This window comes from Eretmochelys imbricata, chromosome 10, assembly GCF_965152235.1.
Source record: "Eretmochelys imbricata isolate rEreImb1 chromosome 10, rEreImb1.hap1, whole genome shotgun sequence".
Taxonomy (NCBI): domain Eukaryota; kingdom Metazoa; phylum Chordata; order Testudines; family Cheloniidae; genus Eretmochelys; species Eretmochelys imbricata.
The window spans coordinates 19,801,119-19,816,696 of NC_135581.1; the positions used below are offsets into that span (position 1 = coordinate 19,801,119).

At 45.7% G+C, this 15,578-nt stretch overlaps 1 protein-coding gene across 2 annotated transcripts in view; it reads left to right on the forward strand.

The window, feature by feature from the left end:
• Positions 1–15,578, forward strand: part of MYH11 (myosin heavy chain 11) — a 101,961-nt gene that overhangs the window by 10,447 nt on the left and 75,936 nt on the right. For both annotated transcript variants that reach the window (XM_077828895.1, XM_077828894.1), the window contains exon 2: positions 7,367–7,728. In XM_077828895.1, the coding sequence (XP_077685021.1) occupies positions 7,384–7,728 (345 nt within the window). In that variant the 5' untranslated portion in view covers positions 7,367–7,383. The remainder of the gene's footprint in view (positions 1–7,366; positions 7,729–15,578) is intronic.

A 15,578-nucleotide genomic window follows, 5' to 3' on the forward strand; every position in this document is an offset into this window, starting at 1 on the left:
AGATGTACACCAAGCACCACACAGTTCCTAACTGGCCCCAAAGCAGCAGGGCACAGTGTATCACAATGCCTTACTGTGACTCTCTGTTAAAGGGCTCTTTCAAATCCTCCCTGAGCTGTATAGCTCCATGTTGAGCTCTTCTACTAGCCCTTGTGTCTAACTGTTCACACTCAGCAGACAGCCACTCCACCCCAACAGCAGCTTTCCCCCCTTGGCTTTGCAGATGTTATGCAGGACACAGCAGGCAGCTATACCCATTGGGATGTTTTTTCATTCAGATCCAATCTTGTGAGTAAACACCAGCATCCCTTCTATCTAGAAAAAGTGCATTCAACAGTCATTCTGCACTTGCTTTCCTTGAAGCTTTCCTTGGTACTGTCGAGGGGACTGGTATAGGGCTAGATGAGCCAGGGAACAAGGGGTAGGCCGGATCCCCCAGGATCATTATTGGTTTTTCAACATCACCAATGGTAATCTGCTAGTTGGGAAAGAAAGTCCCTGCTTGTAGCCTTGTGAATAGTCCTGTGTTCTTAAAGATGTGAGCATGATGCAACTTCCTTGACCAGCCAGCACTGATGTCAGTGAATTATTTCTGGTGATCCACAAATACTTGCATAACCATAGCAAAGTAGCCCTTTCTGTTGATGTACTTTGTGGCAAGGTATCCTGGTGCCAAAACAGGGATATATTCCACCCCATTTCAGGAACCTCTTTGCTGCAAATCCATCAACCTATGGTCTGCATATTGCTGGGACTCAGATCTGCATGGCCAGAGACAATTAACAGCCCTGTACACTTGCATGACAATGGCCCCCCGAGTGGATTTTCCAACTCTAAAATAATTTCACATTGACTGATAGCAATCCATCATTGCTAGTTGCCAGAGCACTGTCACCACTCACTTCTCCACTGTCAGTGCAGCTCTCGATTTTGGTCTCTGCACTGGAGGGCTGGAGCAAACTCAGCACAGAGATCTAGAAATGTGGCCTTGTCCAACTGAAAGAACCACTGCTCATCATCCCAAGCCTGTATCATGATGCAGTCCCACTACTCAGGGCTCATTTATCGGGCCCAGCAGCTGCACTCCATCATCTGCAGCTGCTCTGTGAACACCAACAACCACCTTGAATTGGTTCTTATTGAGTCCCACAGCACTCTGTTCTCCAAGAAATCATGACGTTCCTCATTGCTTTGATTCTTCTCCTGGCTCTGTAAATACCAGACGATCATGCATCCTGTGCTTACAGTGCGTATGACAATAGTGAAGAGCTGAGCAGGCTCCCAGCTTCTGTTAGAGATGGTGGACTGCAAGGGTTTGCGGGATTTTTTTTAAAAAGGTGCAACAATTATGGGGTATAGATGACATGGGATGGAAACAGTTGCATGCTGGAAAGTTGTCCCTTTGCTCCCAGTCACCCCTGCATTGCATTACCAAAACTTCCCAAAAGACCATGCACTGGACGATGGTGGGTGGCACACCAGGATATTTTCCCATTGTGCACCTCACTGTGCACTGACACAAGCACTCCTGGTGAGTATGCCCAGCGTCAGCATAAGAAACCAGATCTGACACACACAAGTGATATAACAACTGTGGTGGCTTTATGCAGATGTAACTTGCGTCGACCAAAGTTTGTAGTGTAGACATGGCCTCATACTGCATGCCTGGCCCCTCTGCTTCTCACTCTCCCCACAATCATTCCCCTCTCTCTACTCCCACCCAGCACACACAACACTGAGGGTATATTTACACTACGAAATTAGGTCGAATTTATAGAAGTCGGTTTTTTAGAAATCGTTTTTATATATTCGAATGTGTGTGTCCCCACAGAAAATGCTCTAAGTGCATTAACTCGGCGGAGTGCTTCCACAGTACCAAGGCAAGCGTCGACTTCCGGAGCGTTGCACTGTGGGTAGCTATCCCACAGCTCCCGCAGTCTCCGCTGCCCATTGGAATTCTGGGTTGAGATCCCAATGCCTGATGGGGCTAAAACATTGTCACGGGTGGTTCTGGGTACATATCGTCAGGCCCCCGTTCCCTCCCTCCCTCCGTGAAAGCAGTAGCAGACAATCGTTTCGCACCTTTTTTCTTGAGTTACCTGTGCAGACGCCATACCACGGCAAGCATGGAGCCTGCTCAGGTAACCGTCACCATATGTCTCCTGGGTGCTGGCAGATGTGGTACTGCATTGCTACACAGCAGCAGCAACCCCTTGCCTTGTGGCAGCAGACGGTGCAGTAGGACTGATAGCCGTCATCGTCATGTCCGAGGTGCTCCTGGCCACATCAGCCAGGAGCGCCTGGGCAGACATGGGTGCAGGGACTACATAAGAAGTGACTTGACCAGGTCATTCTCTTTAGTCCTGCAGTCAGTCCTATTGAACCATCTTATGGTGAGCAGGTAGGCGATACAGATTGCTAGCAGTCCTACTGCACCATCTGCTGCCGAGCAGCCATGAGATGTGGATGGCTTGCAGTCCTTCTGCACCGTCTGCTGCCAGCCAAAGATGTAAAAGATAGATGGAGTGGATCAAAACAAGAAATAGACCAGATTTGTTTTGTACTCATTTGCTTCTCCCCTTCCCCCGTCTAGGGGACTCATTCCTCTAGGTCACACTGCAGTCACTCACAGAGAAGGTGCAGCAAGGTAAATCTAGCCATGTATCAATCAGAGGCCAGACCAACCTGCTTCTTCCAATAAGAACAATTACTTAGGTGCACCATTTCTTATTGGAACCCTCCGTGAAGTCCTGCCTGAAATACTCATTGATGGAAAGCCACCCCCTTTGTTGATTTTAATTCCCTGTAAGCCATGTTGTCAGTCGCCCCTCCCTCTGTCAGAGCAACGGCAGACAATCGTTCCGCACCTTTTTTCTGTGCGGCTGCCATACCAAGGCAAGCATGGAGGCTGCTCTGCTCACTTTGGCAATTAGGAGCACATTAAACACCACACGCATTATCCAGCAGTATATGCAGCACCAGAACCTGGCAGAGTAATACCGGGCGAGGAGGCGACATCAGCGTGGTCACATGAGTGATCAGGACATGGACACAGATTTCTCTCAAAGCATGGGCCCTGCATCATGCCAATGCATGCATCATGGTGCTAATGGGGCAGGTTCATGCTGTGGAACGCCAATTCTGGGCTCGGGAAACAAGCACAGACTGGTGGGACCGCATAGTGTTGCAGGTCTGGGACAATTCCCAGTGGCTGCAAAACTTTCGCATGCGTAAGTGCACTTTCATGGAACTTTGTAACTTGCTTTCCCCTGCCCTGAAGCGCATGAATACCAAGATGAGAGCAGCCTTCACAGTTGAGAAGGGAGTGGCGATAGCCCTGTGGAAGCTTGCAACGCCAGACAGCTACCGGTCAGTTGGGAATCAATTTGGAGTGGGCAAATATACTGTTGGAGCTGCTGTGATGCAAGTAGCCAAAGCAATCAAAGATCTGCTGATATCAAGGGTAGTGACCCTGGGAAATGTGCAGGTCATAGTGGATGGCTTTGCTGCAATGGGATTCCCTAACAATGGTGGGACCACAGACAGAACACATATCCCTATCTTGGCACAAGAGCACCAAGACAGCGAGTACATAAACCGCAAGGGGTACTTTTCAATAGTGCTGCAAGCTCTGGTGGATCACAAGGGACGTTTCACCAACATCAACGTGGGATGGCCGGGAAAGGTACATGACGCTCGCATCTTCAGGAACTCTGGTCTGTTTCAAAAGCTGCAGGAAAGGACTTTATTCCCAGACCAGAAAATAACTGTTGGGGATGTTGAAATGCCTATAGTTATCCTTGGGGACCCAGCCTACCCATTAATGCCATGGCTCATGAAGCCGTACACAGGCAGCCTGGATAGTAGTCAGGAGTTGTTCAACTACAGGCTGAGCAAGTGCAGAATGGTGGTAGAATGTGCATTTGGACGTTTAAAGGCGCGCTGGCTCAGTTTACTGACTCGCTTAGACCTCAGCAAAACCAATATTCCCACTGTTATTACTGCTTGTTGTGCGCTCCACAATATCTGTGAGAGTAAGGGGGAGACGTTTATGGTGGGGTGGGAGGTTGAGGCAAATCGCCTGGCTGCTGGTTACGCACAGCCAGATACCAGGGCGGTTAGAAGAGCACAGGAGGGCATGGTACGCATCAGAGAAGCTTTGAAAACCAGTTTCATGACTGGCCAGGCTATGGTGTGAAAGTTCTGTTTGTTTCTCCTTGATGAAACCCCCCGCCCCTTGATTCACTCTACTTCCCTGTAAGCTAATCACCCTCCCCTCCTCCCTTCGATCACCGCTTGCAGAGGCAATAAAGTCACTGTTGCTTCACATTCATGCATTCTTTATTAATTCATCACACAAATAGGGGGATAACTACCAAGGTAGTCCAGGAGGGGTGGTGGAGGAGGGAAGGAAAATGCCACACAGCACTTCAAAAGTTTACAACTTTAAAATTTATTGAATGCCAGCCTTCTATTTTTTGGGCAATCCTCTGTGGTGGAGTGGCTGGTTGGCCGGAGGGGCCCCCCCCCCCCGCGTTCTTGGGCGTCTGGGTGAGGAGGCTATGGAACTTGGGGAGGAGGGCGGTTGGTTACACAGGGGCTGTAGTGGCAGTCTGTGCTCCAGCTGCCTTTGCTGCAGCTCAACCATACATTGGAGCATACTGGTTTGATCCTCCAGCAGCCTCAGCATTGAATCCTGCCTCCTCTCACCACGCTGCCGCCACATTTGAGCTTCAGCCCTCTCTTCAGCCCGCCACCTCTCCTCCCGGTCGTTTTGTGCTCTCCTGCACTCTGACATTATTTTCTCCACGCATTCGTCTGTGCTCTGTCAGTGTGGGAGGACAGCATGAGCTCAGTGAACATTTCATCACGAGTGCGTTTTTTTTTCTTTCTAATCTTCACTAGCCTCTGGGAAGGAGAAGATCCTGTGATCATTGAAACACATGCAGCTGGTGGAGAAAAAAAAAAGGGACAGCGATATTTAAAAAGTCACATTTTATAAAACAGTGGCTACACTCTTTCAGGGTAAACCTTGCTGTGAACATTACATACATAGCACATGTGCTTTCGTTACAAGGTCGCATTTTGCCTCCCCGCATCGCGTGGCTACCCCCTCAACCCTCCCCCCTCCCCGTGGCTAACAGCGGGGAACATTTCTGTTCAGCCACAGGCAAACAGCCCAGCAGGAACGGGCACCTCTGAGTGTCCCCTGAAGAAAAGCACCCTATTTCAACCAGGTGACCATGAATGATATCTCACTCTCCTGAGGATAACACAGAGAGATAAAGAATGGATGTTGTCTGAACGCCAGCAAACATACACTGCAATGCTTTGTTGTACAATGATTCCCGAGTTCATGTTACTGGCCTGGAGTGGTAAAGTGTCCTACCATGGAGGACGCAATAAAGCTGCCCTCCCCAGAAACCTTTTGCAAAGGCTTTGGGAGTACATCCAGGAGAGCCACGAATGCCAGGGCAAATTAATCCTTTCACATGCTTGCTTTTAAACCATGTATAGTATTTTAAAAGGTACACTCACCGGAGGTCCCTTCTCCACCTGCCGGGTCCAGGAGGCAGCCTTGGGTGGGTTCGGGGGGCTCCAGGTCCAGGGTGGGAAACAGTTCCTGGCTGTCAGGAAAACCAGTTTCTCTGCTTGCTTGCTGTGAGCTATCATCATCATCATCATCATCTCTCCTTCTCCTTCTTCTTCATCCCCAAAACCTGCTTCCGTGTTGCCTCCATCTCCATTAAAGGAGTCAAACAACACGGCTGCGGTAGTGGTGGCTGAACCCCCTAAAATGGCATGCAGCTCATCATAGAAGTGGCATGTTTGGGGCTCTGACCCGCAGCGGCCATTTGCCTCTCTGGTTTTCTGGTAGGCTTGCTTCAGCTCCTTAAGTTTCACGCGGCACTACTTCAGGTCCCTGTTATGGCCTCTGTCCTTCATGCCCTGGGAGATTTTGACAAAGGTTTTGGCATTTCGAAAACTGGAACGGAGTTCTGATAGCACGGATTCCTCTCCCCACACAGCGATCAGATCCCGTACCTCCCGTTCAGTCCATGCTGGAGCTCTTTTGCGATTCTGGGACTCCATCATGGTCACCTCTGCTGATGAGCTCTGCATGGTCACCTGCAGCTTGCCATGCTGGCCAAACAGGAAATGAGATTAAAAAGTTTGCGGTTCTTTTCCTGTCTACCTGGCCAGTGCATCTGAGTTGAGAGTGCTGTCCAGTGCGGTCACAATGGAGCACTCTCGGATAGCTCCCGGAGGCCAATACCATCGAATTGTGTCCACAGTACCCCAAATTCGACCCGGCAAGGCCAATTTAAGCGCTAATCCACTTGTCAGGGGTGGAGTAAGGAAATCGATTTTAAAAGCCCTTTAAGTCGAAAAAAGGGCTTCAACGTGTGGATGGGTGCAGGTTTACATCGATTTAACGCTGCTAAATTCAACCTAAAGTCCTAGTGTAGACCAGGGCTAAGTTATACAGTCTTAAGGAACAGAAGTGGCCAGACCTAGCAAATAGATTAAATGCTAAGGAACCTGAAGTTCCTGAACTGCCTGGACTGAAAGATTAATTTTAGACTGCTCTGTAAAGGCCTGAGCCAAAGACTATTGAAGTCAATGGAATGATTCCCACTGGTTTCAATGAACTTTGGATGAGACTCTAAAAATGGCCATGCTAACGCTAAGATAGAAGATTGTATGCAGTATTGTAGCCGTGATGGTCCCAGGATATTAGAAAAAGGTGGGTGAGGTAATATCTTTTATTGGACCAAATGATTGGCAGGAGTGAACTCCAGAGGCAGTGACCTTCTAGTGAGAATGCTTAGTGCTAGAAGCAGGAAGGTACACAAGGGCAAACACTGTTGCACTACAATGAGATGAGTGGTTCCTATCTACAATGTATCTTTCAGTCAAACTGATCCAGAATACAACCATGTATGTTGTTGCAAGCTTTCCTATGTATATATGAGTTTATAAATTGTAGTAGATTTCTGTAACATTTCTAGGCTCTTGTCAGATTTTACAGTTTCCCAATAAGACTTTAATTAGTAACAATTTCCTGCAAGAGTCAATAGTATTTTGTAAATACCATCTGATTAACAGTTTTAGAGGGATATTAGTGAACTCCACTCTGCCCTGACAGGATTAAGGTAATTGAGTGATGGTGGCAGCCGTATATAAATTAATGAAAATCTGCCCAAACATCTTTTATGGACAGATTCAGAACTACTAGGTGATGTGCATGACACTAACAATGGTACTATGTAATTTCTGTGTGATCACTATTTAACCATGTTTTGTTTGGAACTCAGAATTCACATTTGCCTTCTTTTAAAACAAGGTTTTACTTTCTCAACAGGTGACTCTTGAGTCAAAATGGCCCAGAAAACTCAGCTAAGTGATGATGAGAAGTTCCTCTTTATAGACAAAAACTTCCTTAACAGCCCACTTGCCCAAGCAGACTGGACAGCTAAAAGATTGGTATGGGTCCCCTCAGAAAAGCAAGGATTTGAAGCAGCAAGTATCAAGGAAGAGAAAGGAGATGAGGTTATTGTCGAGCTGGCAGAAAATGGAAAGAAAATTGCAATCAGCAAGGATGACATCCAGAAGATGAACCCTCCAAAATTCTCCAAAGTGGAGGACATGGCAGAGCTGACTTGCCTCAATGAAGCTTCAGTGCTGCACAATCTAAGGGAGAGATACTTCTCAGGCCTAATTTATGTAAGTAAACTCAGGCTCATCGCTGTTACCTACTGATACGTTGACCGAGTCCTGTCATGAAACTGACACACCTTAGCCAGTACAGAGGTTCTGTGTTTCTGAACAATGACATGTGTAGATTATGCCTTTCCTCCTGACGCTTTCCAATGTAAAATGCATTTGATCCATTTTCCCATTTGACTTTTTTGTATATTCTACATTTTCCCCTGTTTGACTTCTCCTATTCTAACTAAGGATACAGCCTCTGTAGTTCTGTTGCACACTAGCTCAGGGGAAGGCCCAAAGACTTGCTAATTCTGAAAGAACAGTGGTGACTTTGGAGGTTTTCCTTAGATAATCATAGAATCATAGGCAGGGCCAGATTAACTTTTTGTGGGCGCAGCACTAAACGTATTTGTGGGGCCCCCTGGGGAATGATTGTAAAAGGGGATGGGGGCAAAAGCACAGTGAGGCAGGAGCTAGGGTTGGTCCCTGGAGCAAGGGAGGGGCCATGGGTAAACTGCAAGTGCAGCAGGGCTGGGGAGGGAGTAAACAGGACCCCCACCCCTGCCCACATAGAGCGGGTGCATACCTGGTTCTAGCCCATTCTCTTCGTCTGTCTGCACTGAGCTGCCCCTCCTCCCGCAGCAGCAGGACAGGTTCTCTTCCAGCCCTGTGGGGTGGGTGTTGGGAGTGGGAGGAGCAGAGGCTAATGTGGTTACTCCTATAACTGGACTTTTTGTTTCCAGTCAGCACTGCTAACCGGACACCCAGGTCCCATTTTTTACTGGAGTTTCCAGGCTAAAACTGGATACCTGGGAACAGGGGTGTCAGAAAAGCCTGAGGGGGGAGGAGGGGCAAGCAATCCTTTTTAAAAGTGAGAGGGCTAAGCCTTAAGGGCGGGAGGGAGGGGGGGAAGCAAGGGGTGGGTGGGCGGGCTAGGGAGTGGAGAGGAGCTAGTGGGCACGGCCATGTCTGCTGTACTGCCCAGGTAGGTTGGAGACTGTGGGGATCAGCTGACACAGTATCCCCAACCCAGGTGCCATGACAGCCAGTGGTGGATTTAGTGTTAGTGGGGGCCCCTGGCCCTGTGCTCAGCTTCATTTTTGGGGCCCCTCCTTGGGACCCAGACAGGAAAAAAAAATTCTCTCTTATCTCCCCCCACCCCTATTTTTCATTCTTTTTTTCTTCATCCTTCTCTTATAAGTAATAGCAAGTAAATGAAAATAGTGAGGTACCTTGATTGTTCTTGTAGTCTAACTTATTTTTCCACAGACCACTTGAAAATCACGGAGGGCCTCGATGGACCACTTAATGATCTTTCCAAATATTGTAAAAAACCGTTGGGGTACGGGGTCTGGCCAGGAGCTAGGGTGACGGACGGGGCTCAGGGTTGGGGCAGGAGGTTGGGGTGTGGAGCGCTTACCTGGGGCAGCTCCTGTTTGGTGCGAGGGGTGTAGGTGGGAATTTGGGGGGGGGTGCAGGAGCTCTCGTTTGGTGCTCAGGATGGGGGTGGGGATGTAGGAGGATGCAGGAGTCAGGGCATGGGGTGTGGGGGGGGCTCGGTATGTGTGGGGGTGCAAGAGGCAGGGCAGGGGGCTGAGCAGGGGGCTAGGGGTGTGTGCAGGGGTCAGGGTGGGCAGAAGGTGTGGGCTCGGATCGTGGGGGTGCTCACGGCAGGGGGGCTTGAGGGGGTGTACCCCGATTCCAGCCCCTTCCCCAAGGCCTTGGCCCCTCCTCTTCTCCTCCCTCTCTCCGGAGCGGCGAGCATGCTGAGGCTCCGCTCTTCCCCCTCCCTCCTGCCAGCAAACAGCTGATTGGCGGCAGGGAGAGGGGAAGGGGCGGGAACGCAGCATGCTGGGAGAAGAGGTCGGGGAGGAGCTTGGCTGCCGGCAGAGCCTGCCCTGCTGCAGCAGGAGCCCCAGGAGGCAGCACCAAGCTTCTGCCCCCGCAGGAGAGAATGGGGTGGGGCGGAGAAGAGTGGGCCGTGGGCCCGGTGCCATGGTAAATCCGGTGCTGATCATAGGATCATAGGACTGGAAGGGACCTTGAGAGGTCATCTAGTCCAGTCCCCTGAACTCATGGCAGGACTTATAATACTTAGTCCATGAGTGCAGGAAACTGGACTAGATGATCTCTCGAGGTCCCTTCCAGTCCTACGATTCTAAGTATTATCTAGACCATTCCTGACAGGTGTTTGTCTAACCTGTTCTTAAAAATCTCCAATGATGGAGATTCCACAACCTCTCTAGGCAATTTATTCCAGTGCTGAACCACCTTGACAGTTAGGTAATGTTTCCTAATGTCCAACCTAAACCTCCCTTGCTGAAATTTAAGCCCATTACTTCTTGTCCTGTCCTCAGAGGTTAAGAAAAACAATTTTTCCCCTCCTCCTTGTAATATTCTTTTATGTACTTGAAAACTGTTATGTCCCCCCTCACTCTTCTCTTTTCCAGACTAAACAAACCCAGTTTTTTCAATCTTCCCTCACAGGTCATATTTTCTAGACCTTTAATCATTTTTGACGCTCTTCTCTGGACCGTCTCCAGTTTGTCCACATCTTTCCTGAAATGTTGCACCCAGAACTGGACACAATACTCCAGCTGAGGCCTAATCGGTGCAGAGTAGAGCAGAAGAATTACTTCTCATGTCTTGCTTAAAACACTCCTGCTAATCAAACGGAGCCCCAAATCTTGTTCCTATTGAAATCAATGGGGGGTTTTCTCATTGACATCAATGGAAGCATGAGTCAGCTCCCAAGTCAAGTGTTTCAGACATACTTCTCCCCACCCCAAAAAAACCCAACACCACCAAAACACTACCCACCTATAGGGCCTAACCCCGCAGTCCTTTCTCAGGCAATATTCCCTTTGAAGTTAGTGTGGGTTGCCAGGGTATAAATCAGCACACAGGCTCCAGTTCAGCTAGTTACTTCAGCACATGCTTAAATTTAAACACCTGAATAGTTCCACTGGAAATCAAATAGAACTACTCGTAAGCTTAAGTGCTCTGATAAATCAGGACCATAATTCTGTTCAGTATATTCCATTCTTCGTCTAAAATGTTTCCCCTTTTTGTTCAAATTACTGATCAAAACAATTTGGAATTCTCTTGATGTTCCTGTGCATTGGACTTGTACAGCCAAGATATTTCCATCCACCAGTCCGCACAGATGTATTTTATCATTACCAAATCCTATAATTAAACATAACTACATCTACTGAATTGTAGAACAAGAGACTCCATGATATCCAGTAGGGACTTCACCATTGCTCTCGATTTTATGTGGCAGACACTCAGATACTGTGGTGCTGAGCAGCAGTATAATGCCCCAAGATGGGTAAATTGTGCTGCTGTGATATTTGTCACCAATGATTGGATGGAAATATGGAGCTGATCTGACAGATTTTACTGTTTCTTTTAAAACTTTCTCATTAGTAACATGAAAATCCTTAAAGTGGAAGGTAGGAAATCAGGCAGAAAATTAGGTAGTTATGCAGTGCTACACAGAGACTTATTAATCATCAGATAAAACCTTTTAAGAGGTGTAAAATCTGGTGCCTTTCATTTGGGAGCTTGATAAACCTAGCAAAATCAAGATCTATGAAAGAAGTTCACTATTGCAAGTTCCAGCATTTGAGGTTATGATTAGATTCTAATCTGAGAGAGGAAAATATTGAACTGTTTGTTAAAGCGTCATTGAAGGGACACCATCAATTTAGAAATCACACTACTGTCAAAATGTTTTGCTGCTGTTACAAACAGCACCTAACATAACTAAGTGAAAGAAACTAGAGGGGGAAATTGTATCCATTTTTTGTGTATTTACTTTGCTCATTCGACAGCACTTGTGAATAGTCAGTTCCACTTTCTCTTACATAGCTACTCAGTTTCCCTTGTTACAGGGCTTACATGTAGCAAAAGAGGAGAGAAAAATATTTTTACGAACAGGAAAATGTGATTGTAAAAATCAGAAAAAATTGACGGGGGACACAAGAGCAAGCATAGTATCTGAAACTACTTTAAACTTTCTCATTTAACTAGATTTCAATATGATGGTGTTAATTTAACACACAAATTAATTAATATAATTTGCAGTACAATGGCTCACTATTTCTTGCAGCAGTAAGGAACAATAGCTTCCATCTACTGTTCTGTGATATACAAAACTGCCCATCCTTACTCAAGCGCTTAATACTAGTGAACTCGCTTATAGTTCAGAAAAAGCGGGAGGCATTTAAACAGAGCTCCTAGCTTCATTCTCATTCATTCCTTAACTAATCGGAAGAATTCTCTCCTCACTTTTAGTCATGCAATGCGTGCATTGACTTCTTTGGAACACATCGACATAACTGAGAGGAGAATTGGACCTAAGTTGTTTTTAAAAAATCTTTTTCCCTGAAGGACATCTCTAATGAAATGTGGACTCCTCATTTTGCTATAGATAAGGATAACTTGAATAGAAAGTTCAAATTACCTGCCCTGTCCATTTACATTATATTGCCTTTTTAATATACATTCAACAACAAAATTGATCAAGCATGATAAAAGCTCCCTGCAAATAAGCTTTGAGGAAAAGGTTAAGATATGTCCTTTTTTTTAGTGCTTACTACAAGTATGTGAAATGGGGATATTATCAGAGGAAAAACAATCTGACCATGCAGAACTAGCATTTAAGCCAACGATGCTGTTGATTTTGCTATTATTGCCTGCTGGCATTATCTTATTTAAGAAAATATGATTTGAGCACTTCCCAGACAAACTCTAAGCACGAGCGCTCAGTGCTCAGTTTTCTTGAATGAGAATGGCTCATTTGCTTCTGTTTTCCCTGGGGCAGGCTGAGGCACTGGAAGAAGATAGAACCTTTACTGCTTTCACTGTAGCAGACACTCCTAAAGTGGCTATTTTCTGGAAAAACTCCAAGCCTATTTTAGAGCATCATGGAAAATTAAGAAAGAAATAAGGATTAAAATTGTCCTTCCTCTTGCTATCATATTTCATGTTGCTCAGAAAAAATAGAATCTGCCTTCTAAACAACCAAGTCCTACACAATCCTAGATCAAAGGATGATGATAAACATGAATATCGGTAAAATATTTCATATATATTTCAAGCAACAAGTGACAAAACTTCCATTGACTCCATTGGGAGCAGAAGCAGGCCATTTGTGTAGGTAGATTAGATTAGATTGATAATTTCCCATTAACACTAAATGATGTCACTATGAATCCCAGGAAACATACTGTCTGAATTTTAAGGCAAAAATTGGGTGTAAGTATTAAAATATAGAAAAAATATATTTGGACTAGAACCAGATTATCTCATGGTGTCTTTCCTTAAATAGTTTTTATCCTAGAACCATATAACAAAAGACATATTAACACAACTCTCTGACTACAGGTAAAATTTTAAGGTAAAATTCCACTGTCTGATCTACATACTGGAGGCCGGAGTCTCAGGTGGTGTAAATCAGCATAGCTTCTTTGTATTCAGTGAAGTTATCTCAATATTACCTGTTGTGGACCTGGCCGAGGATGTACACTCTACTGTTTGGCACTCTCACTCCATGGCTGGGGGATTGATGTCGGTGGGAGATTTGCTCACATAGAGCAGTATAGTGAAGGTCAGGCCCATTGTTCACACTGGAAAGACAACCTATGGGCTGTGTCTTTCCACATTGTCTATGAGGTTAGGGCATTGCAAGGTGAGCAAATTCAGTTTCCAGGGCATGGCTGTATCAGATTAGTATTTGTCTTTCTGAGGCTTGAAGTAGGAGAGATGTAAGTAGTTTGCCCAATTCCAGTAAGTGCATCTCAATCAGATGATTAGAAACCATAATGAGAGAGAAACCATAATGTGCCAGCTGCCCGGAACTCAAAGGAAAATGATGTGTTTTTAACAGAGAGAGCAGAAGGAATATTTCTAACACTAACGGAACACACAAAGTTTACATCCTTAGCGCTTACATAAGATTTTAAAGGCTCACTTCTCTCCCAGGGGTCTGCAAGGACAGCTGTGGCAAAGGGGCGTTCACCTCCTAGGGAGGCGGGGGCAGGAGTAACATCTGCACTTTCTCAGAGGAGGAGTTTTAAATAGCCTGTGGTTGGTAGGAGTCCCATGAGTGGAAGCTGCCCAGAAGATGCACTGAATCAACACGTATCCAGGGTGCCATGGCCCTGCCCCCATCCCTAGATGGCCCAAACTATTTTCTGGGCTGTGCCTGCCAGCTCCAGACCCTCTGTGGACTGGCATGTGGGTGACTTGAGCTTCTGAATCCCACTGTCCGGGCAGACTATCGTTGGGGCTGGCAGCTTGATTTAACCCATGCAGAAATATCTTTTAACCTTGTGATAGATTATCATAAAATCTTGCCTACAGAGTGCTTCATATTCACTAATTCTCCTTCTCAATATCCTCACCAGGTAGGTGACCTGGGATTGTAGCTGAGCTTTCACAAGCTGGGAAAGGAAGATCTCAAGTAATTTGCCCAAAATCAGACAGAGCCTGTCAGAGCTAAGATTAGAAGTCCAGAGTCCTGTGCGTGGATCAGTAGCTCATATGGTCTCCCTGCCTAAATAACCACTTCACTATTAACTTCTTACTCTTTAAGGCCCTGATTCAACAAGGTACTTAAGCACATGCCTAATTCAAAGTACATGAGTTATCCTACTGACTCCAGTAGGACAAGTCACATGCTCAAAGTCAGGTATATTCTTAAGTACCTAGCTGAATTGAAGCCTAAGTTAGAACTGTTCTTAAATGGGAAGTCTACATGCTTTTTCGGGGGGAGGAAGTGATGTTAGGTATGCAAGATAAAGTTGCCCAGCTGTCCTTGCTTTTAAAAGCCTTGAGGGAATCAATCTTTCAATCACTATGTAACCTTAACCTGTTATTTAAAACTTCTAATTGTTTTAGACATATATAGTCCTTCAATACTGGTTTATAGGAGTTTGAGACAGTTTTTTTTTAACTGAATATTTGCCCAGTCTGAAAGAAACCCCACTATCCATTTAGTTCTGAGCTCTTCTCTCTTTCCAGTATACGGGATCATTTCAGAATGTTTGGAGTTGGGACTTCCCTTCAAGACTCCAATGCCAAAGAGAATCCAGTGTTAGTAACTAGTGACCTATCAGTTCTAGCGTAGGGACCTTGAAGGAAGTGAAGAGCTTGACCATACTTTCCTTGATATCTCACATAAGAACATGCAAATGCAGCAGTAGAGTTTCCAAAGGTAGTAGACGTGTGAGCACTGGGATCCTTTGACCTAACCAGAATTAGACCACAGGAGTTCTCCTGCACAGTGCAAGTAACCAACCTGTTGATCAGCATTGCAAACTGATGGATGCTATTTCTGTGTTTGCCTAATACCATATATGGTGTTCAGTCTGTATTTAAAACTTGTACTGTTTCCTAATATAGTCAAGAAAGGGAAATCCCTGTGCCCATATTTTAAGTCTCTGCTCAAGGACACAAGCCTGCAGAGATGCCTTTGCGTGGTCACATTTTGGAGGTTCTTGTGATGGCTACTGTACAGCTAGACCTATACTCAAACATATTCCTTAGATTCAGGAAGGAAAAGATCAAATAGAAACAGTCTCCTGTGAAATAACTCAAATGGTATATTAAAAAACTGTCCAATAATAATTCATCTATATAAATATAAATTAAAATAATTGGAAGATGTTAAATTCGTAAATGATTGTAGTTCCAATTCTGCAACACAACTTTTTTCCTTCTCATTTTCTTTTTTAAATCTAACATGAAGTTTTGATTATGAATAAATGATCAGACAGGTTTATAGTTCTTTACTTGTGAATTGTTTAAGAGCGGATACTGAAATCTGCTAGCTAGCCACAGTCATGCAAACAAAT